Source organism: Thamnophis elegans, chromosome 3, assembly GCF_009769535.1.
Source record: "Thamnophis elegans isolate rThaEle1 chromosome 3, rThaEle1.pri, whole genome shotgun sequence".
Taxonomy (NCBI): Eukaryota; Metazoa; Chordata; class Lepidosauria; order Squamata; family Colubridae; genus Thamnophis; species Thamnophis elegans.
The window spans coordinates 130,494,211-130,518,150 of NC_045543.1; the positions used below are offsets into that span (position 1 = coordinate 130,494,211).

General features: G+C 43.8%; 1 protein-coding gene across 1 annotated transcript in view; it reads left to right on the forward strand.

Moving 5' to 3' along the window:
• The window catches only part of ADAMTS12 (ADAM metallopeptidase with thrombospondin type 1 motif 12), a 202,623-nt gene that overhangs the window by 56,073 nt on the left and 122,610 nt on the right, over window positions 1-23,940 (forward strand). The window contains exon 3 of the mRNA XM_032213898.1: window positions 18,136-18,307. Within this exon, the coding sequence (XP_032069789.1) occupies window positions 18,136-18,307 (172 nt within the window). The remainder of the gene's footprint in view (window positions 1-18,135; window positions 18,308-23,940) is intronic.

The window sequence follows — 23,940 nt, forward strand, 5'->3', positions numbered from 1 at the left end:
AAGACAAGTTTGATGAATATGTGGAATCTTGAAAATATGAGAAAAATAATATATATGAGAAATAATGCACAAGAAAAACAATGTCCAAGAATTTCATTGCTGGCTTTAAAAAAATGCTTTTTATGCTGAAGATAATTATAGTAGGAAAAGTCAGATATGCAGATGTGGTTCATTCACATCCAATGAATAGAGATTAAGGTAGTGGTGGGATTCAATTTTTTTTTACTACCGACTCTGGAGGCGTGGCTTTGTGGGCATGGCATGGCTTTGTGGGTGTGGCAGGGGAAAGTTACTGAAAAATCTCCCTTCCCTTTCCACCTCACTAACCTGCTTTTCAGCTCCCTTCTCCTGTTCAGAAGATCAGCTGCGAGTCTGGGAGGCAGGGGGCGGGGCCAGCCTATTTGCCTGTTCTCCAGACTACTCAAAATTTCTGCTGTCGGTTCTCCAGAACCTGTCAGAACTGGTTGAATAATATCTCTGGATTAAGGACATAGCAAGATTAATTTGGTGAAGGCCAGAACATACTATATACCTATAGATTACTAGAACAATAAAAACTGACCTAAAAAATGTGGGCGGCATTCTAAGAAAAATTACAGAATTGACAATACATATACAGAATCAAGCCCGACTGTAGGGACATACTGTATATATAAAATCTGTTACTCAGAAATGACACAGAAACACAGCAAATAAAAATGTATGATAAAATGGATGCAAAATTTCAAAGAAATGTTCACAGTAAAAATCTAGGAAGAATTACTTGTAGAATAACATGGACTGATAAAGTCACAATATGCTTCTTGCTGAATTATTAATTTTGTCCAGCTGGTGACCAAACCAAAAGGGCCATCTTGTATTTTAAAATTTCAGAAGGATGATTTGCTGGAACAATAGCTATAGATACATGCTGTGGCAATGCAGAAGAACCATTGGTATTCCAAGGAGTTTAGGGACACATTTTGATTTCTCCTTCATATTAAAAAAAAAGTTTGTAAAGTTAAAGCTCGTTCTGAGATAACCGGATTGGTTTTCCCTCTTGCTTTCTAAAGCAAGGTGAAGGGGAGAGAATAATTGTTGGAAGAAATGTCCCCCTGGGTTCAGTTCCAAGTTGGGGTTGGGGGGGGGGGGAAGACACTGGAAACATGGTGGCTGTTTGGAAAGATGGTTTTAATGGTGGACAGCAGAGGTGAGTTGCTACCGGTTCCAGTGGTGGGTTCTGGGTGGTACAGCCTGGTATGGCCATAACGGTAGTAGCCGGGAACAGCGGCCACCATACCTGTACAGTGGCCCGTTTGGCCCACCTGCCTGCCCACGTTCCATAGCTGTTTATAACGCGACTGGCCAATTGTGCATGTGTGCATAGCATGCGGTGCCTGCACGATCTCCACTGAGCAGCTGGGTATTGCAGGGCGTTGGCGTGCCTGACTAGGACGTCTGGCTCTGTGTGCAGCGTACCAGTTGTGATGGGATCTGGAACCCAACACTGACCGGTTCGCACTGGTTTGGATGAACCAGTAGTGGTATTTTGGCCTGGGTCGCAGAACCGTCAGCAACCCAGGCTGGCCATGCCCCCAAACCAGTTCCCAGGTCTCTGCAGCAAGGTTTTTATTAGTTTTTAATGATCCTTGCACATGCACAGAACAATTTACATTGAACTGCACATGTGTGAGAAATGTATGGCTGGCACGCTCTTAGCGAAGCGAACTGGCAGCAACGCTGGCAGCAACCCACCCCTGGTGGACAGGATCACATGGTTTGAGGTCCTGGGAGCAAAGGGAAGAGATGCTGAGAGTGCACGGGTTTTATGCCCTCTCTGGGCTTTTGAATTTGAGCTTGTATTCTGATTGGTTGTCAGACTCCCATTGGGCTATGCAGGAGTAACTTTGTAGGTTGTCTGTGTCCCAGGCTTGGTTGAGCCTTGCTGAGCGATGATGTAATGAAGGGACTTTGGGCAATTCCTCCTATGGCTCTGCTTGAAGGAGATAGATCTTTGTTATGTAGACTAGACTGACCCAGGCCTTTATGGTCCGTTGACAAAGTATTTAAAAAAATACTTTTTATGTTGAAGATAATATAATAGGAAAAGTCAGATATGCAGATGTGGTTCATTCACATCCAATGAATAGAGATTACGGCAGTGATGGAATTCAATTCAACCTAATCATTGCCCTGACACTTGGCCAAACAATTTAATATATAAACTAAACCACGTTTTCCTATTTGCAGATGGGGGCACAGCATTAAAAGAGCAACGTTGTACAGATGCAACATATTTAATGCATCTGATTGCAGTTGTTCCTCATTTGGTTTAATAAGACAACACATTTTATCTTCTTCCCAGATGTTAACTGTAACAAGGACAAACGTGTTAAGATTATTTAAATATCTGAGAATCAAAAGTCACAATCCAGAGTAGAAGCTAGGAAATTGTCTGACAAGTGTGATGTTTACCATGGTTTTCAGATTTGTTGCATTTTCCTGTTTGGAAAGATATGTAAGATTAAGATTAAAGTCCAATTTAAAGTCCAATTTAAGATTAAAGTCCAATTTAAAGATATTTCAACATTCATGGGGGAAGACAAAAAAAAAAGAAGAAGAAAAAGACCATATCCAAAAATGATTTATTTGGACTCGAAGTTCAAATGGTTTGGAAAAAAAGATCAGCACATTGCTATCATTGTGAATTGTTACAAGTTGATAAACCTTACGAAAACTGTCTGTAGAGATTCTCAGTCATCCAGGTCATGGTTAGAGCCGAGGTGGCGCAGTGGTTAGGGTGCAGTACTGCAGGCCACTTCAGCTGACTGTTATCTGCAGTTCAGCGGTTCAAATCTCACCGGCTCAGGGTTGATTTAGCCTTCCATCCTTCCGAGGTGAGTGAAATGAGGACCCAGACTGTGGGGGCAATATGGTGACTCTGTAAACCGCTTAGAGAGGGCTGAATGCCCCATGAAGCGGTATATAAGTCTAACTGCTATGGTTGTCCCAAAGGTGCTTTTTTCAGGTGGCAACTGGACTTTTTTGTTTTTTCTTTTGAAGATGTTTCATTTCTCACATTTTAGCTATCCAATTTGGGATGAACACCCTTTGAATAGTGTGGGAGTAGGAATGGATTTCCAGAGGGAAAATTGCAGACAACAGGAATTAGGAGCACTACTCAGGTGACTCTGAGGACACAGATAAACCTCCAAGGGCTTCAACGACCCTGCTAAAAGGATGCAGATTACCAGCTGTCCGCAAGAAATATAAATCCTTCCATTCCCCACTATCCTGTCAGAGCTGAAGAAGCTTCTTGGATAAGAAGCAAAACGTTTTCAAAAGAAAAAACAAGAAAGTCCAGTTGCCTCCTGAAAAAGCCCCTTTGGGACATACAAAAACTGGGTCACAAATTATTGTGTTCTATGCATAAGACCTTGCAAACTCTTTTTGGAAAAAAAAAGTAAAATTTCTCACTGACTATCGAGAGAAATTAGAGAATTAGAGAAATTGCAATGAATGTGTCAGCGTTCCAAGTATCATGCAGAATTAAATCAGAGTCCAAGGCAAAATGATCCTTAAAGTTCCAATTTAATGAGTCAGACATCTTAGCACATCTGTGGAATCCCAATTCTGGAAATTACCTAGGATTCCCACCCAGTTGAAAGTTCATGATCTTGTCCCCACACTCACAAATCCATCACATGGTCCAATCTTCTTCTTCCACACTGGAATCTCCACCCAGCTGGTTCCAGTCAGGTGCAGAGGTGCGGAGACAAAAGATGACCATGGGCTTCTAGAAAAGAATGACAACAACACATTCCACAATTCTACTGCTTTGTATTCCCCCCTCCCAACTACTACACTAATGAAACAGCATAATGAAATAAGAGAGAGTGTGGCAGGCCAAAGATCCTAAAAGGAATATAACTGCAGGCCTGACAGAATGGTTGTAAGTCAAGGGTTACAAATTTCCCCAAATATTGTGGATGTATAGCTTTGAGGATCTGTAGATTGAGTAGGCATTCTGGCTTCATTGGCAGGGGTGAAATGCTACCGGTTCAGGCCAGTTCACCCGAACCGATAGTAAAAATGCTATTGGTTCGCCTGAACTGGTAGTAAAAAAAAATGCTTTAAAAAGTTTTTTTTAAAGTTCTGACGATTGCGCAGCACAGCTGATTGTCGCACAGATAATTGTCAGAACTTTTTTAAAAAAAACCTTTTAAAGCATTTTCAGGAGAACCAGTAGTTAAAAAATGCTTTAAAAAAGTAAAAAAAAAAAGTTGGCCACGCCCACCCTGTCACATGATTCCCCCACCAAGCCCCGCCCACCAAGCCCCGCCCACCAAGCCATGCCCACAGAACCAGTAGGGAAAATTTTTGAATTTCAGCACTGCTTTATGGTGTTGTTGAATACAGAGAACAAAGTCAGGCAAGATTGAAATGATGGCAGTGAAGAGTTTTGGAACAGAATTGAAAATAGTCATGACAGCTAGTTGCCAATTTTCATTTATGGTAGACCATGCATATGATGCTGTTATTAGGAAGGATAATAGCATTTGTAACAAAAACTTTAATTCAGGCAGTCAAATTGATATAGTCCATTCATAATCTCTGATTATTTGAAGTGGCCTGTGTTTCTCTGATATTCTTTTCTTAAGGGAAATTATATTAAATCCTCCAGTCAATAAAAGTAGAGGAATTTCCTGAACAGCCAGAAATAGGAATATGTAAATAGGAATAATATGTGTACATTATCAAAGGGAATTTTTATTTCTTTTTGCAAATGTCTAATGAAATTCATGACATGTCAAATCACCAACACATGGTTATCACTGGAAATGTTTATTTTATTATCCTACATAGGAAACATTTCCCATTGTGTTTAAGCTTATCCCTCAAATGCTGGAAAGTAAACTATTATTTTTCTATTGATCCTGCAGGCATTCTGTTCTACACATTGCATGGATTAATCAATTGCAGGCTATATTTTCCACTTGCTTGCACATCAAATATAATCAGGATAACATAAAAATACGGATTTCTCATCAGAAGCTTTTCAAAGTAGACAAAAGAACCATCCTCTTAAAAATGCAAATTACCTAAATCTTTTTACATGAGATATCATGTAAAGTAGGGCTATTTCTGAATGCAACTTTTTATTATTATTATAAATGTGCTTTAGAACATAATCCTTTGAGCAATTCAAGGATTTTTTTAAATCTTGTTTTAAAAAAAGCAAATAGGAGTTCAGGATAATCAGATTTATTTTGCAAGTTGAGACATGATGTAGTTAAATCACAGCTGTTTTTCCTGGGCTGGGTCCCAGATTATCTGGTAATCATTTGTGAAGTCTGACTCCATACATCATGTTGGGTGGCAAATGTGCCAAGGATGGCTTTATTTCTAGGAAAACTCCCAAGAGCAACAGTTTAAGGAACATTGGGGCCAATCTTCACTAAAATTAAACATTTTAAAAGTTCTGTTGATTGCAGAAGAAGAGTTTCTTCAGCACCAGGACTTGAAAATGACTTGATGGGTTCTGCTATTTGCACTATAATTATTTGTTATTTTAACCTAACATTTAAAGTGATGTCCAGAGATTATAAAAAAACCTCAAAATGCCCTTTATTTAGGCTTACCCACAAATGGCCCTCAGTGAAATCAAGTTTGATACTCCTGCTTTAAACAAATGGTTGATCTGAGGATTATTTGTAGCAGGGATCTCCAACCTTGGCAGCTTTAAGAGTTTTAAGCAAAGCTGGCTGAGGAACTCTGGGAGTTTAAGTCCACAAGTCTTAAATTGTCAAGGTTGGAAACCCTGATCTGTAGCTTTGACCCATGAACTTTTGTTCAGTTGATTGGCACAGACCTTTAATTCTGTGACAGTGTACGTCAGTGATTATACCGGAGGAAGATGGTACATTCATTTCTGAGCAATATTCTGTACCCACTCAGTTTTTCCCCCTCAAACCAGCCAGTCTGTTTTATCCAACAGGTTCCTAAAAATGGCACAGTTCAACGGGAATATTAACCAAGTCATAAATACTACATAGAGGGACGTGGGGGCTCAGTGGCTAAGACCCTGAGCTTGTTGATCAGAAAGGTGAGCAGTTTGGTGGTTCGAATCCCTAGTGCCGCATAACAGAGTGAGCTCCCATTACTTGTCCCAGCTTCTGCCAACCTAGCAGTTCGAAAGCATGTAAAAATGCAAGTAGAAAAATAAGAACCACCTTTGGTGGGAAAGTAACAGCGGTCCATGTGCCTTCGGCATTTAGTCATGCCAGCCATATGACCACAGAGATGTCTTCGGACAGCACTGGCTCTTCGGCTTTGAAACGGAGATCAGCACTGCCCCCTAGAGTCAGGAATGACTGGCACATATGTGCAAGGGGAACTTTTACCTCATGCATTTTGGTTGTTTCTTACAAGTCTAGCAGTGAATTCTGGAAAAGAATTCTATGAACCCATCATCTTATAAACCTTTGTGAGAAGACAAATCTCATTACTGGGGAGGAAAAAAAATGAAAAAAAATTATCTTCCAAACATCAGGGGGAGGAGGGAAAAAGATGCTAAACTGCTGTAGATAACAAAACCTGCCTATGGTGAATTTTTTTTTGTTAGAAAGTACTGAGCGAAGACTAGATACAAAGCAGAAACAGATTCTTGTTAAAGTGAGAGCAAAGTTTTCAATGCCTTTATACGGACGGCTGTATCTTTGAAGGAGATCAGTGTTGTTTTCTTTCTAAAGTTGTTAGAGCTTCACTCAAACAACTTTACTTAGAACTTCACTTTCAGCAACTTCAAGAGAGTCACTTTCGGCGGGAAGAGACAGCTGCTGCAGAATCTAATAATCGAGGAAACAATGTATACAACCACAAGGTCTGAATCTTGAGTGTCTGTCTTCCTCCCCTACACATTGCTTGACCTTGGATGTGGTAGGCACATCACCTGGTGCTTTGATAAAAAGTCTTGTCTGATTTCAATTTCTTTGCATCTGGCCTTGCCAGTTTCTAAAGCTTTGGATTTTTGAGCTGATTGAACAGGGTGTTTTTTTTTTTTTTTTGGCAGTTGTGCAAACATGGTTCTGTATGATTTTGAACAATCTGCCAGATTGATAAGTGAGCTTGCTGAAAGTCATCTCAGATAGTTTATCTAACTAGCCGATAACCTGCTGTTGCCTAGGTTTTTATTTATAGTGGGGAAATGTCTGGACCAAACATAATTTCTAATGTTGGATCTTCCGCCTTACCAGAGGGAGCCCCCTTGTGGAGTACTGTGAAGCTGTTACCATGGTAACTCCACTGCGCTGTACAGAAGACACTATTTTACTGCAGTACAATAGAATCCAGTTAAAGGCACAACAGGCTGCATCCTAACAGAACACACACTCCAAGAGGCATTAGGGGTGTCTTATCCTCAAACTATCTTTTTCCAGAGAGTAAGTCATCTGTGTACCAAGTTTCGTTGAAATTGCTCAAGGTGTTCCAGAGTTATGCTGGAAAACACACACACACACACACACACACACACACACACACACACACACAAACACACACAAGGATACGTAGGTAGGTAGGTAGGTAGGTAGGTAGGTATCATTAATGCACAGTTCCAGGTGGCTCCTCATATAACTTTTTTAAAAAATGGCAACTTCTTTTCTTAGACCATCTAAAACCTCCTGAGTTCTGTGGTGTAATGTCCTGAGCAGATGGCTGAGGTGTAACATCTCGGGCTTTGGTTTGGCTCCAAGTTAGCGGTCTGGCCATGTTTTCATGGCATGTGTCAGTTTGCTTTGTGTGGGGGTTGGAGGGGGTTGCAGCAGTTGGTGATGCCGCCGTGGTTTGGCCAACTTGTAAAATGTGGTGAAACTCACTTAACAATGCTCTTGCTTAGCAGCCAAAATGTTGGCTCAGAAACTCTGGCATTTGAAGCACGCAAGTCTTAAAGCTGTCAAGTTACAAGACCCTTGCACCCCTAACCCTTTAGGAAAAAAACTACAGGGGTGTTCAAACTTGACAGCTTTAAGACTTGTGGACTTCAACTCCCAGAATTCCTCCTCCAGTCATGCTGGCTCAGGAACTCTGGCATTGAAGTGTGCAAGTCTTAAATCTGTCAGGTTAAAAGACCCTTGCACCCGTAACCCTTTAGAAAAAAAACCCAGGGATGTTCAAACTTGACATCTTTAAGACTTGTGGACTTCAACTCCCAGAATTCCTCTTCTAGTCATGCCGGCTCAGGAACTCTGGCATTGAAGTGTGCAAGTCTTAAAGCTGTCAAATTGCAAGACCCTTGCACCCCTAAATCTTTAGAAAAAAAACCCAGGGATGTTCAAACTTGACAGCTTTAAGACTTTAAGGTTTAGATAGGACTCTTAGAGGTGGGCGCGGTGATTGGTGAGCCAGCCAATCAGTGAGCAGGGGGTGGGGCAAGCCTGGTGCGGACGGCGGGGGGAAGGGAGCTGGAACTGGTTCTAAACGGCATGGTAGATTTGTGGAACCTCTTCTATAGAAGAGATTAGAACTGGCAGGAACCCACCCCTGACTCACACGAACATACGCGGGGGCAGTTTGTGGGGTGTGTGTGCGCACATTGCATTATTTGGCTTTTGGCAAGTGACAACAAAAAGGTTAGCCATCACTGCTCTAAGAAAACTCACCACGGCTGACTTGTCCTGGCCTATTCACCTCAGTCATCTTAGCAGGACAATTTGCTGTGGAACAATACACTGAGGGATAATTCAACACAGCATAATTCAAGAGAAGGGTAAGTGAATTGCAGCAGGCAACGTGGATTCCATGCTCTGCTTCACCCCAGCCTTGAGGACTTCTAATTTAAGAAGGTTCAAACCTTAAGCAATACAAGGCCTGCTGTAATTCACTTGTTCTTCATTTGTTAAGGGGTCCTTGTTGCTCTCTGAGATTGCTTGTTTTCTTGCAGATGTTTCATTACCCTTAACTAGGTAACATCATCAGTGCTAGTTCGATGATGATGATGATGATGATGATGATGATGATGATGATGATGATGATGATGATAAGATGATGTTACCTAGTTAAGGGTAATGAAGCTATGAATTGTTCCATTCTACCCAACTTCTGCCACAGTCAATTTCCACTTCTGGAAGCAGATTTAGCTTGATTGAAAATTATCATATTTTTTTTACTGCTTTCTATTTTTTTAAAAAACACAGTCCTTGAGTATTTAATCCTCTGTAGGAGATATAAAAGTACAGTTTGCATTGCTGAAAACATTTTGGAGGAGATATGGAGGTCAAATAATGACATCAGCAGAGGATGGAGAACTGAATATTTTGACCTATTGGTTTTGGGAAGACAAATAAATGTGTTTAAAACATTTAGAGCCTGTTCATGGATATTTATTTTTAAAATGGAAAAACCTACATTTCATGTTGGCTCGAGAAAGGAAACGAGGAAGTAGAGTTGCACAGGCCATAAGTTTTCAATCTCCGCTTCTTGAGTTGAACCCTAATTATCTAGTTAATACATCTGGTTAATAACAGTATGAAACAAGATGGTGGACCACTTAATCAATTTGAAGGTAGCCCTAGATTCGCAACTACAATTGGAACTAGAATTTCCATTATTAGCAAGGCGGTTGTTAAGTGAGTCACACCCTATTTCACAACCTTTTTGCTGTGGTTGTTAACTGAATCACTGCAGTGGTTAAGGGAATCATGTAGTCATTAAGGGAATCCGAGTTTCCCCGTTGACTTTGCTTGCTAGAAGCCGGCTATGAATGGGACGCTGCAACTTTCGTAAATACATGCTGTTTGCCGATACCTGAATTTTAATCAGGTGACTGTGAGGATTCAGCAACGGTCATAAGTGCAAGGACCATTCATAAGTCAGTTTTTAATGCCGTTGTAATTTTGTATGGTTGCTAAACGAGTGGTTCTAACTCAAGGGCTTATACATAGCTGCACCTTCGATCCAACAAAAGTCTTCTTCTATGCTTATCTTGCCAACCTCTTTCTCTACTTTCTCTGTCTCTGAGTAGCAAATTTCTAACTCAAGCGTAATTTGCACAGCTCCTCTGCTCATGCATTTCTCTCCTGTAAGTTGCTCCCTGGGAGTGACGGTTTTTTGTGCTACGGTTAAGTAAGCAGTGACAGCTTGTAGACTGAACTTCTGACTGATGATTCAGACAACTCGCTTCCCATGAGCATATGTGGGCTCAGCAAGAATCAGGCTGATGAAAAGGCAGAAAAAGACAGAATCAGAATCAGAATAGAGCTGGAAGGGACCTTGGAGGTCTTCTAGTCCAGTCCCTTGCTCAAGCAGGAAACCCTAAACCCATGATGGTTAACCTTTTTCTCCTTGTGTGCTGAAAGCGTGTGTGCCCACACCCATAATGCAATGTGTGTGTGACCTCCCGTGCGCCCTGCCCCCCTGTGCATGCACGTGTGACCTCCCCAGCGCTCCCCATACTTCTGTGCATGACCTCTCCCCGCACCCCATTTTGGACCTAGTAGACCTCCCTCAAGCCTCCTGGAATCAGAAACAGGCCACGGAGGGGTTGCGCTGTATTCCCCCCCCCCCCCCGGTGACCCGTTTTTGCCCTAGCAGGTCTCCCTGAAGCCTCCTGGGACAAAAAATGGCATGTAGAGGTGTGTGCTGCCCCCTGCATTCCCCCCACCCCACATGCACGTGCATCTCCCCCCTATGTGGCAAAGACCCCAAAATCACCTCGCTGACGGGAGGTACGCATGCATGCACAGTGCCGCTGAGCTGGGGCAATGGCTCACGTGTCCGCAGAGAGGGCTCCACAGGTGGCATGCTGTAGGCATTGCCATAGGTTCACCGGTTCCACCACAAATGCGCGCACAACAAAAGCGTGCCTGACTAAACCGTGGTGTCTAAAGCGCGGTGACAAAACCGTGTGACCAAAGAGCGACTAATTAGCCCTAAAGCGTGCCGACAAAAGCGCGCCGACAGAAGCGCGCTGTAACGTAACCCTCAACCTAACCCTCAACCTAACCCTCAACCTAACCCTCAACTTAACCCTAAACCTAACCCTAAACCTAACCCTAAACCTAACCCTAAACCTAACCCTAAACCTAACCCTAAACCTAACTGTAAATCTTACCTTAAATTAAATCGCGCTTCTGTCGGCGCGCTGTTGTCAGCGCACTGTTGTTGGCGCGCTTTTGAAATCGCGGTTTTAGCGCCGCGGTGTTGTCGGCGCGCTTATGACGTTCGCGCTTTTGACGGGTCACGAGGTTCACCATCACAGTCCTATACATTTCAGACAAGTGATTGTCCAGTCTCTTCTTAAGCATCTGCGGTGATGAAGCACCCACAACTTCTGAAGGCAAACTCTTCCACTAGTTAATTGTTCTAACTGTCAGGAATTTTTTTCTTAATTCTAGATTGCTTCTCTCCTTGGTACGTATCCACCTATTGCTTCTTGTCCTGCCTTCTGGTGCTTCGGAAAATAAGTTGACTTCCTCTTCTTTGTGACAGCCTCTCAAATACTGGGATACTGCTGTCATGTGTCCACCCCCCCCCCCCACAAGTCCTTCTTTTCTCCAGACTAGTCAATCCCAAATCCTGCATCCTTGTATCACCAACAGATTCGGTTCAAGATGCTAATCACAACCTTTTCAGTATGTTTTAGTAAGGTTTTAGTACAATGCATGTTTTTATTTATAGGCAGTCCTTGACTTCCGACCACAATCAGGACTCGAATTTCCATTGTTAAGCAAGGGGCTTAAATGAGTCATGCCCGATTTTGCAACTTTTTGCCATGGTTGTTAAGCGAATCACTGCAGTTGTTAAGTGGACCATAGGATTGTTAAGTGAATCCCACTTTTCCCCCATTGACTTTGCTCGTCAGTCACCACAAATGGTGACACATAACCCCTGCAGTACTTCAGCTGTCATACATACATGTTGGTTGCCAAATGTCTGAATTTTGTTCATGTGATTCTGGGGATGCTACGATGGTGCTGACTGGTCGTAAATCACTTTTTCAACGCCATTGTAACTTCAAATAGTCACTAAATGAATGGTTGTAAGTCAAGGACTACTGTATATTTTTAAAATTCTTGTTATAAATGGAACGAAGAAAGAAATGCGGAAGGTCTGGGGTTACCTAGAAGTGTCACAAGGAGAATTGTTCCTGTGCTATCTTTGATGGTTTACTTAGAATTTTCCCAATCATGGCAATTTGGCAATTGTGATAGTTTGGAGAGGCTGTGAAACTGCCTTTTTCTGTAAGAAAACTCTTCTACTTGACCAATATCTTCTAGCTGATTCATGTAACTGGCTGGAACAATGGTTAAACTAGCCATCCCAAACCTGATATTCTCCAGGTGTGCTGGACTTCACTATTCCCCTCTTCACTGTCCAACACATCTATAAGACATTGAATTTCAAAAGAATGGGATAGCAATTGCACCTTTTAATTGAATTCTCTGTTTGTTATCATCTACTATAATTTTGTTTCTCCTTGTTCCTGTTTTTTATGTTGGGTTAAATACAGTATATGCTTGGAAAATAGTTTAAATAATGAAATGGAATGAATGAATGATACTTTATTCTTCACTTGAAGGTCTGATTACCGGTGTATATTATCCTTCTCATCTTTCCTATTTACTATTCCTAGCATCTTATGACTATCACTTTGTTGTTTGTATCTTATGATTTATGTTGATTGTATTATGATTATAATCATGATTTATCACTTGTTGCTTGTATGTACATGAGAGCTTATGTACCAGAGGCAAATTCCTTGTGTATCCAATCACACTTGGCCAATAAAGAATTCTATTCTATTCTATTCCATTCCATTCCATTCCACTCCACTCCACTCCACTCCACTCTGATCCGTGGTGGTACAGTGGTTAGAATGCAGTACTGTAGGTTACTTCTGCTGATTGCTGGCTGCCTGCAAGTTCAAATCTCAGCCTTATATCCTTTGGTCAGTAAAATGAGATTGTTGGGGGCAGTATGCTGACTCTATAAACCGCTTAGAAAGGGCTGTAAAGCACTCTAAAGCGATAGGTAAGTCTAAGTGCTATTGCTATTCCATTCCATTCCACTGCACTCCACTGACTGGGTCAAAGCAATGCTTTATATCATGCAGACTTTTCCAAAACAGAAACAAATTATGTATATTCTAAAACAGAGATTTTTCTCCAGTCCTGGGATAGACTGTCAGATTAATCTCTCAGCTTGAAAAAGGCTGTGACCCCTGTTTGAATGTTAAAATCACTACTGAACATAATGTACATCTGGGACAGCTTTTAAAGAAAAAAATTAATAAGCATAAAGTGAAAATATGCACTAGGGAATGCTGACATCAATATTTATTGGAAAGGAAAACCAGACAGTCCTCAAACCTCCTTTACTGGCCAAGAAATAGCATCTCAGTTACATCTCTTGATAGGGGAACAGTCGGAAAATTGCCCAACGGAGCAAAAAGATAAAAGAAGATAGTTTATTTCTCTTCTCCAATCCAGATATAGAGACAATGCCAAACTCGAAATGTATACAAAAAAATACAAGTGGCTTTCTTCATCTACAATCCTGCAGTTTTGCTGTACATATTAGTGTACAGCAAATTTATATTTGGCAAAATATATATTCATATTTGTGTCTAGATCACAATTGTTTTGCAGCCACAGAACAGGTGTGAGGCAGTGAAGTTTAGATTGAGCTATGTTGATGATGCTATCTGTTGTGACCCATCGGCTGCCAGAGTCAGACCAGGAAGAGGTTGAGGGAATACCTGAGCTAGCAATAGCAATAGCAATAGCAGTTAGACTTATATACCGCTTCATAGGGCTTTCAGCCCTCTCTAAGCGGTTTACAGAGTCAGCATATCGCCCCCACAGTCTGGGTCCTCATTTCACCCACCTCGGAAGGATGGAAGGCTGAGTCAACCTTGAGCCGGTGAGATTTGAACCGCCGAACTGCAGATACCAGTCAGCTGAAGTGGCCTGCAGTACTGCAACCTAACCACTGCGCCACGTCGCCTACCTTTGGAAGGCTCTGATGAGGAAGCAGCATCAGAGGCAGAATTGGGGCCTTCCATCCTCTCCCAGGTGGAGAGGCAGCTGTCTTCGGGGCCTGAGTTGAGTGAGGGGGAGGAACAGATGGGGCCCATTCCAAATATCTGTATGCATAGAGAGGAAAGGAGAGGAGAACTAAGGAAATCAATAAACTGGCTCTCAGGGAAAAAACAGACATGGATGCTAGCCAGCCAGTGGTGGGCTGCAGCCTGGTTGGACTGGTTCAGGCGAACCAGTAGTTGTGACCACTAGCTGGGCCCGCCCACCCGTCCCTGCGCTATCCTTTCCATATTAACTAATTTTCTGGATCTTTCTTTGCTTGTCAGAAGCTGGATGGCAAGGTTGCAAACAGTGATCACATGATCCCAGTATGTTGCAAACATTACAAATATGTGCCAGGTGCCAAGAACCCCAATTTTGATTGTTGCTGATGTGGTGGGATTATTGAGCCGTGGTGGCTCAGTGGTTAGAGTGCAGTACTGCAGGCTACTTCTGCTGCCTGCAGTCTGCCTGTAATTTGGCAGTTCGAATCTCGCCAGGCTCAAGGTTGACTCAGCATTCCATCCTTTTGAGGTCGGTAAAATGAGGACCCAGATTGCTGGGGACAATATGCTGACTCTGTAAATCGCTTAGAGAGGGCTATAAAGCATTGCAAAGTGGTATATAAATCTAAGTGCTATTGCTACAATAGCTCTATTTTAGATTACATTATTTGCCAGTATTTCTCAGTCTGTAAATGAAGCAATACTTTTTCTTTTCATTTTCTTTTCTGGCTTGGATGCTATGATTTTGTTAAGATTATGGTGTTCCCATAATCCAGGTCAATGTTTGTTAGCAAGAGAACAAATTGTGTAGAGAACATAGTAAAAGGAAATATTTGCAGTATGATCTGGCTGGAAATAGCCAGGTAATGAATGTTTGAATAGGAAGATAGTTTACACTGAGCAGATGTCTTCTTAATTATGACATTTCAGGCTATTACCGAGGACAGCACCGCAACTAATGAATACGTTATGAGAATTGTATGCAGCACTAAACAGACACCTTTAGCAACTGGGAGTCTGTACAAATTGTACAACTTTGGTGAGCCAACAAGCAAAAAAAAAAAAAAAAAGCCACGTGCTACATTTTTATTGTTTTGATGTGCTGGGTTCTTAATTAAAAAGAGTTTAATTAGCCTTTTACGTATTAATAATCTTTAAAATGTGTAAAAAGAAATATCAGTATGGCCTCAGTAAGCAAACTAATTGAAAAATTACTCCTTGATGCTTTTTATATATGAATACCAGTTAGTCCTCAACTTACAACAGTTCGCTTAGTGACGGTTCAAAGTTATAACAGCACTGAAAAAAGTGACTTATGACCATTTTTCACACTTATAACCATTGCAGAATTTCCATGGTGATGTGATTTACGTTCAGAGGCTTGACAACTGTCTCACATTTATGACGGTTGCAGGGGTCACGTAATCACCTTTTGAGTTGAGGACTACCTGTACATGGACCTGAAATAGAAAACTGAAAGGAGAGAAGGCAGGGGTGGGATTCAGCCAGTTTTGACCAGTTCGGGAGAACCGAATACTAATTTTACATCTGCTTCAAGGACTGGCTGGCCCTGCCCACCCCTCCCAGGAGTCTCCACGCAGTCTGTGTTGGATGCCAGGTTAGTGCAAGGCCCGTGCGGAGGCTCTGGGAGTGTGAAAAACAGTCCTCCCAGAAGTTTTGGAAGTCAGGAAATAAGCCCGTTTCCTGCCTGTGGAGGGCCTCTGGAGCTCGGGGGAGGCTGTTTTCTTCCTTCCGGAGGCTTGAGAAAAGCCTCTGGAGTCTGGGGAGGGCGAAAATGCCCCTGCCGTGGTCCAGGAGGCCGAGTAGACCATGTCCACCATGGCCATACCCACCCAGCAACCGGGCAGAGAACCGGTTGCTAAAATTTTTGAATCCCACCCCTGAGAAAAAAGGTAATTACTCACCCAAGCCTGGGAATAAGTGAAAGACTCCACTTGTGGGTAGATGCACAAAGTTTTCGTGCCTCAAGATGGTAAAGCTAATGAGAAAGTTATGAGTGAAATGCCTGCTACGAACTGTTTAAAAGATCAAACTAGCCACAGCGCAGCAAATGAAGCATTTTTTTAAATAACAGAAGACAGCTGGAGTTTTATCTGTGCTGATAAATCGCAGCTCTGACTCTCTCCTTAGTGCAGGAAGCCAAGTTAAAGGATCCATGAAATGCAACTGTCGAATCTCTTGTTGCCACACATCCACTGAAGAGAGAAGCTTCCTCAGATAATTAGCTCTCCTGAAACTTCTCCCTGTTAAAAGCTTTCTTAGAAAAATAAAATCAACAAGAATGGACTGTTTCCCCATCAGCTAGTGGTTCTTTGTTTTCTGTTAGGATTGCTTCCAATATCAAAAAGGTGAAACTAATTAAAGGATCTTATGTTCATCGCTCCCTTGCTTTCATTCAAGTTTTCTCAACGGGTGGGCAAGTTTCAGATAAAATGCTAAAAATGTTACTAAACAGCTCTACACCATAAACAAATAGGGAAACAAATTCTAACTTTGCTGAAGAGTTAACATTATAATACTTAGTCCAGGATTTTATTAACTGCAATGAAATGCAATTGTATTGTGAGAATATCATAGCAAAAAGTTGGGCTGCACCCGTGCCACTGACTAGATCGGATCTGAAAGTTCTCTGCAAAGCTTTTGAGTCCTATCTAAAGTTGGGTCTGAGACGTTAATTTTGAAGGCATCGGGTTTTTCTTGGTGTTAGAGACAATGACATTCTTGAAAACACGAGCCAATTTTAGCAACTGTTTTGTATAAATCTGCAGAGCAAGGGCAGTGAAGCAATATTATCAGTCGTGTTCAGGGGTGGGATTAAAATTTGTTTACTATCGGTTCTGTGTGGCTTGGTGGGAGTGGTAGCGGAAGGATACTGCAAAATCCCCATTCCTACCCCACTCCTGGGGAAGGATACTGCAAAAATCCCTATTCCCACCCCACTCCAGGGGAAGGATACTGCAAAATCCACATTCTCATCCCACTCCAGGGGAAGGATACTGCAAAATCCCTATTCCCTCCCCACTCCAGGGGAAGGATACTGCAAAATCCCCATTCTCATCCCACTCCAGGGGAAGGATACCGCAAAATCCCTATTCCCTCCCCACTCCAGGGGAAGGATACTGCAAAATCCCCACTCCAGGGGAAGGATACTGCAAAATCCTCATTCCCTCCCCACTCCAGGGGAAGGATACTGCAAAATCCCCATTCTCATCCCACTCCAGGGGAAGGATACTGCAAAATCCCTATTCCCTCCCCACTCCAGAGGAAGGATACTGCAAAATTGTATTTGTATTTGTATTGTATTGTATTTAATGGATTTATAGGCCGCCCAATCCCGAAGGACTCCGGGTGGCTTACAGAAAAGAATCCCCATTCTCATCCCACTCCAGGGGAAGGATACCGCAAGATCCCTATTCCCTCCCCACTCCAGGGGAAGGATACTGTAAAATCTCCATTCCTACCCCATTCCTTGGGGAAGGATACTACAAAATCCCTATTCCCTTCCAACTCCAGGGGAAGGATACTGCAAAATCTCCATTCCCTCCCCACCCCACTAACTTGCTTCCAGCTCCGTTCTCCTGTGCAGAGCAACAAAAGAAGATCCAGCCGATCAGCTGGGACTCGGGAGGCAGTGAATAGATCAGGGGTGGGGCCAGGCCAGAGGTGATATTTGCCGGTTCTCCGAACTACTCAAAATTTCTGCTACCGGTTTGCTAGAACTGGTCAGAACTGGCTGAATACCACCCCTGGTTGTGTTGGACTTCACAATCAGATTGAAGTTTGTAGCCCTGTTTTTCAATCTGGAAACAGATTGGCATAATTCTTCCCAGCAGGGGAATTGATGCTCAAGAATCCAAGCTTCTGCTTTAACCTCCAAAACAGCTAACCTGTCATCTACCAAAGGAGATCCCAGTTTTGTGCTTGTGTGTGTGTGTGTGAGTATGTATGGGTGTGTATGTGCAACTTCAGATTGTTGTATTGCATCCAAATATTATTTGGATGCCATAAATATGAAATATGATTATGTATTAAATACAAACATTTCTTCTTAGACTGGTTACTTCCACTTGCCTGATGGAGACTACTTCATTGAACCAGTGAAGAAATATGAATCAAGAGAAGGGCCACACCCACATCTAATCTACAAGACAAATGACATCCAGAAGACTCTGCCAAAACAGTGGGACGCCTGGACAGATAAGCAACGGAATTGCGGGGTGAATGGTACACATGTGCTATATATGCTTTCAAAATGTGATGCTTGATAATCCATTTAAAATGAAGAACCTTCACTTGCATATTTTTTTTGCAGCTGATTGTTTTTCTGTTGCAACTGGAAGCAAAAAAAATGGTGATCTCTTCACCTTGAGAGGCAGACGGAATCCCTGGTTGTTTCTCCCTTTGTCCTCAAGATTGGTGCTTCTGATTGCAGTTATTGATTGACTCATTTAGCTTGTTTGTATGCGGCTCCAGTCATAACTAACCAACCAGTTAGAGCAGGTGTCTCAAACTCAAGGCCTGTGGGCTGGATCCGGCCCACGGGGTGCTTAGATCCAGCTCATGGGCCACGCTGGAAACAACAAGGGACTGGTCCATGGTGTCTCTGCCAGGGAAAACAGGCTCCCAAGCTCCGTTTCCAGCTGGCAACCCTCTATTGCGAAAACGCCCTCCTGAGCTCCATTTTTGCTGATAGAGCACTCAGGCCACCACAGGTGCTCCTGAACAGAGTGACATCGAGCTGGCCATGCCCACACTCACCCCAGCCCCTCGAGGTCAAACACAGCCCTGATTCGGCCCTCAATGAAATTGAGTTTTACACCCCTGAGTTAGAGTACCTGTTTTTCTTGGAGGGTATAATTTCCTACTGGAGGGGGAGAAGGAGGAACAGAATATATACAAACATATAATATCTATGAGCCAGAGGGCCAGAGATGCCTCCAGAAGTTGTGAATGTTCCAACACTGGAAGTTTTTAAGAAGAAATTGGACAACCATTTGCCTGATATGGTATAGGGTTTTCTGCCTAAAGAGGGGATTGGACTAGAAGACCTCCAAGGTCCCTTCCAACTCTGTTATTCTATTATTCTAACATTCTTTCCTCTGGACCTTATAACAATTGATGCCCACGGGGCCAATTGGTTGCCCAGCCATGGAATACCACAGTGCAGTTTTAGAGAGGTATGGCAGATAATCTCAAAGTTTGAGATTAGTTGATATAGGTCAGTGATGGCTAACCTTTTTGTCCTTGCGTGCTGAAAGTGTGTCACCTATGTGCCCACACCCATAATGCAATGCGCGCACACACACACCGTGCCCCCCCCTCTGCGCGACCCCTCAGTGCCCCATTTTGGACCTTGTAGGCATCCTTAAAGCCACCTGGGGCTAAATATGGGATGGGGGTGCTGCCCCCAATGCTCAGCCTGCCCTCAGGCATGCGCTCATGACCCCCCCATCACATGTGCAGCAGAAACCTGAAAATCAGCTGGCTGGTGAGAGACATGTCCGCATGCGCAGTGGAGTTGATCTGGGCTCACATGCCCACAGAGAGGGCTCCACCTGCCATAGATTTGCCATCACATCACGGATATAGGCATTAGAAGTGAGAGAAGGAGTGGAAAGGATGATAATGGGTATATTCAGTTTTCATTCTGGTCAGTTCTTTTGACTAGTGACTTCAATCTCCTCAGACGTGTTGATTCCATCCATAGATTTTGGAAGTTCATTCCATGTTTTAAGGAACATGTATCTTTTTGCCTGCAAGATGAACAAAAACAAAAGCAGGCACTGTGCACGCAAAGCTCTCTTTTGTTTTTATTTAGTGTGTAGAAATAATGGCAAGTATGCAACAATTCAGAATATCCCATCCTTTCCAGCTGGCCTTATCAGGTCAAAATTTTAAGATAATTGTTTATTTTTCATAATTACAATTGCTGGAAACTATTTTGAAATAATTATTAGGAAAGGAGATTTGTGAATAAAAAAATTCACTTTTATTAAGTGAATTTGTGCCCATTTGGGATGTTTCTTAAATTAAAATTAAATTAAATTAAAAATATTATCAAGCCTAACCACTGAGCCTTATGCATGGCTAGATAGTGATATATTAAAATGGAGATTTCTTTCAGATTTCAGGGTGTTGTGATTTGCTAGAATTGCCCTGTATATTCAAGATGGTGCTATTGTCATAAATGATTAGGAGTTGGGCAATGATCTGTTCATATTCACTGCTGTAACAAAGATGGCAGAGAATAAGGATATTGGGAATATTCCAGTTGCAGTAAACTGGTTAATCCAGTATTTTGGCATCCATGATAGCCTTCTTTGAAAATCTAAAAAAGCCTCCAAAATCCACAGTACATACGAATACATATATTCAAGTTTGAAATTGAAAAACAAAAGAGCAATAATATGGTTATTTCATTTCATTTCATTTTAATTTATTTGTATGCCGCCCTTTTCCCTAAGGGGACTCAGGGCGGCTCACAACTCAAAGGGAGGGAAAACAAACAAAGTTACAAAAAACATAAAACCATACATAGTTAAAAAACACAACAATCATACCGTTCGAAGTGGAGCAGCGAGTCTTTAGCCCCAGGCCTGTCGGAACAGCCAGGTTTTGAGGGCTGTGCGGAAGGCCTGGAGGGTAGTGAGGGTACGAATCTCCACGGGGAGTTCGTTCCAGAGGGTCGGAGCAGCCACAGAGAAGGCCCTCCTCCGGGTAGTCGCCAGTCGACACTGGCCGGTTGATGGAATTCGGAGGAGGCCTAGTCTGTGGGATCTAATTTGTCTAGTGGAGGTAATTGGCAGTAGGCGGTCTCTCAAGTACCCAGATCCAATACCATGAAGGGCTTTGTAGGTGACAACTAGCACCTTGAAGCATACCCGGAGATCAACAGGCAGCCAGTGCAGCTCGCGGAGGATAGGTGTTACGTGGGTGAACCGAGGCGCACCCACGATCGCTCGCGCGGCCGCATTCTGGACAAGCTGAAGTCGCCGAATACTCTTCAAGGGCAGCCCCATGTAGAGCACGTTGCAGTATTCCAGTCTAGAGGTCACAAGGGCACGAGTGACTGTTGTGAGAGCCTCCCGGTTCAGGTAGGGACGCAACTGGTGCACCAGGCGAACCTGGGCAAATGCCCCCCTGGTCACAGCTGACAAATGGTGTTCAAAAGTCAGCTGTGGGTCCAGGAGGACTCCCAAGTTGCGGACCCTATCTGAGGGGTGTACTGTTTGACCCCCCAGCCTGAGAGGTGGAACACTTGGCCAATTAGTAGGAGGGAAGCACAGCAGCCACTCGGTCTTATCTGGATTGAGTACAAGCTTGTTAACCCCCATCCAGTCCCTAACAGCCTCGAGGCCCTGGCACATCACGTCCATTGCTTCATTGAGTTGGCACGGGGCGGACAGATACAACTGTGTATCGTCCGCATACTGGTGGTATTTTATCCCGTGCCGTCGAATGATCTCACCCAGCGGTTTCATGTAGATATTAAAGAGGAGGGGGGACAGGACCGAACCCTGCAGCACCCCATACGTTAGGGGCCTAGGGGTCGATCTCTGCCCTCCGACCAACACCGACTGCGACCTGTCCGAGAGGTAAGAGGAGAACCACCGTAAAACAGTACCTCCCACCCCCACCTCCCGCAGTCATCGCAGAAGGATACCATGGTCGATGGTATCGAAAGCCGCAGAGAGGTCAAGGAGTACTAGGATGGAGGCATGACCTCCATCCCTGGCTCTCCAGAGATCATCGATCAATGCAACCAAAGCGGTTTCCGTGCTGTAGCCAGGCCTGAAACCCGACTGGAAGGGATCTAGATAACTGGTTTCCTCCAAGGACCGCTGGAGCTGAAAGGCCACCACCTTCTCAACAACCTTCCCCACAAAGGGGAGGTTGGAGACTGGATGATAGTTGTTTAGGACGGCTGGATCCAAAGATGGTTTCTTCAGGAGGGGTCTCACCACCGCCGCCTTTAATGCGGGGGGAAAGACCCCCTCCCGAAGGGAGGCGGTAACAACCGCTTGGATCCAGCCCCGTGTCACCTCCCTGCTGTTAACAACCAGCCAGGAGGGGCACGGGTCCAGTACACATGTGGAGGCACTTACAGCTTTCATGGCCTTGTCCACATCCTCAGGGGTAACAGCTTGAAAATCAATCCAGTGATGTCCTACCAGATTATCCCTTGGTGCCTCAGCTGGTTCTGCGGGATTGGAGTCCAGGTCCGCCCGAAACCGAGCAACTTTATCCGCGAGGAATTGGACGTAGTCCTCAGCTCTGCCCTGCAAAGGATCGCTCGTATCCCTCCTATTTAGGAGGGAACGGGTTATCCTGAACAAGGCGGCTGGGCGCGACTCAGCGGAAGCAATCAGAGAAGCAATGTATGTTCTTTTTGATGTCCTAATTGCCCGGATGTAGACTCTGATGCTGGATGTTAAAAATGCTCGGTCCGACTCGGACTTACTGGATCTCCATCGGTGCTCTAGGCGTCTCTTTCGGCGCTTCATCTCCCGGAGTTCCTCAGTAAACCAAGGGGCCCTCCTGGATCCACTGCCTTGGATCGGCCGTAAAGGCGCAATCCGGTTAAGAGCCTCTGTCGCTGCTGAATTCCAAGCAGCAACCAGAGTCTCCGCCAGACTGCGGGCGAGAGTATCAGGAATAACCCCAAGCTCCGTCTGAAAACCCGACGGGTCCATAAGTCGCCTGGGGCGGAACCACCTGGTCGGTTCCTCCTCCCTACAGTGGGGGTTTGGTCTCCGAAAGTCAAGCCTCAGTAGGTAGTGGTCCGACCATGACAGGGGTAAGATCTCACTACCCCTCAGACCAAGGTCACAACTCCACTGCTCCGAGAGAAATACGAGGTCGAGCATGTGACCCGCCGAGTGAGTTGGGCCCCGGATTACTTGGGTCAAGCCCATGGCTGTCATGGAAGCCATGAACTCCTGCGCTCCATCAGAGTGTTCACCGAGCGAAGGCAAATTGAAATCCCCCAGAACCATAAGCCTGGGGAACTCAACTGCCAGCTCGGCCACCGACTCGAGGAGCGAGGGGAGGGCTGCCACAACGCTGTTGGGAGGCAGGTACATTAACAGCAGACCCACTTGACCCTTGAGGTCCAACTTCACCAGCAGGGACTCACACCCGACAAGCTCCGGAGCAGGGATCCTACGAGGTACTAGAGGTACTAGTTATAATAGAAATAGCTGGCTGTTTTATCTCATCCAGATTCAAGTTTCTTATGCATCTTTTGAATTGTTCAGAATACAGGTATTTGCCAGAAGAATTGGAATATTTCACCCTTATAGTTAAATGGTTTATTCCCCCTCATATATATGTGCTAGTTGTTCCCGACTCCAGGGGGTGGTGCTCATCTCCGTTTCAAAGCCAAAGAGCCAGGGCTGTCCGAAGAAGTCTCTGTGGTCATGTGGCCGGCATCACTAAACGCCAAAGGCACACAGAACACTGTTACCTTCCCACCAAAGGTGGTTCCTATTTTTCTACTTGCATTTCTGCATCCTTTTGAACTGCTAGGTTGGCAGAATCTGGGACAAGTAATGGGAGCTCACTCTGTTACGCGGCGCTAGGGATTCAAACCGCTGAACTGCCAATCTTTCTGATCGACAAGCTCAGCATCTTAGCCACTGCGCCACCGTATCCCAATTCAAATATTGCCATGCAGTTATTAAGCAAAGGAATTCACTGGGTTTCTTTCATCCTACTGAAAATGAGAGCTTTGCAGTGACTATTATAAAAGGAGTAGTAATCAACTGTGAGAAGGAATTGCATGAGTTAACTGGGATGATTCATATGCTCCAAACAGGCTTCATTACTGTTGTCAAAATGAATTCATTATGAAAATA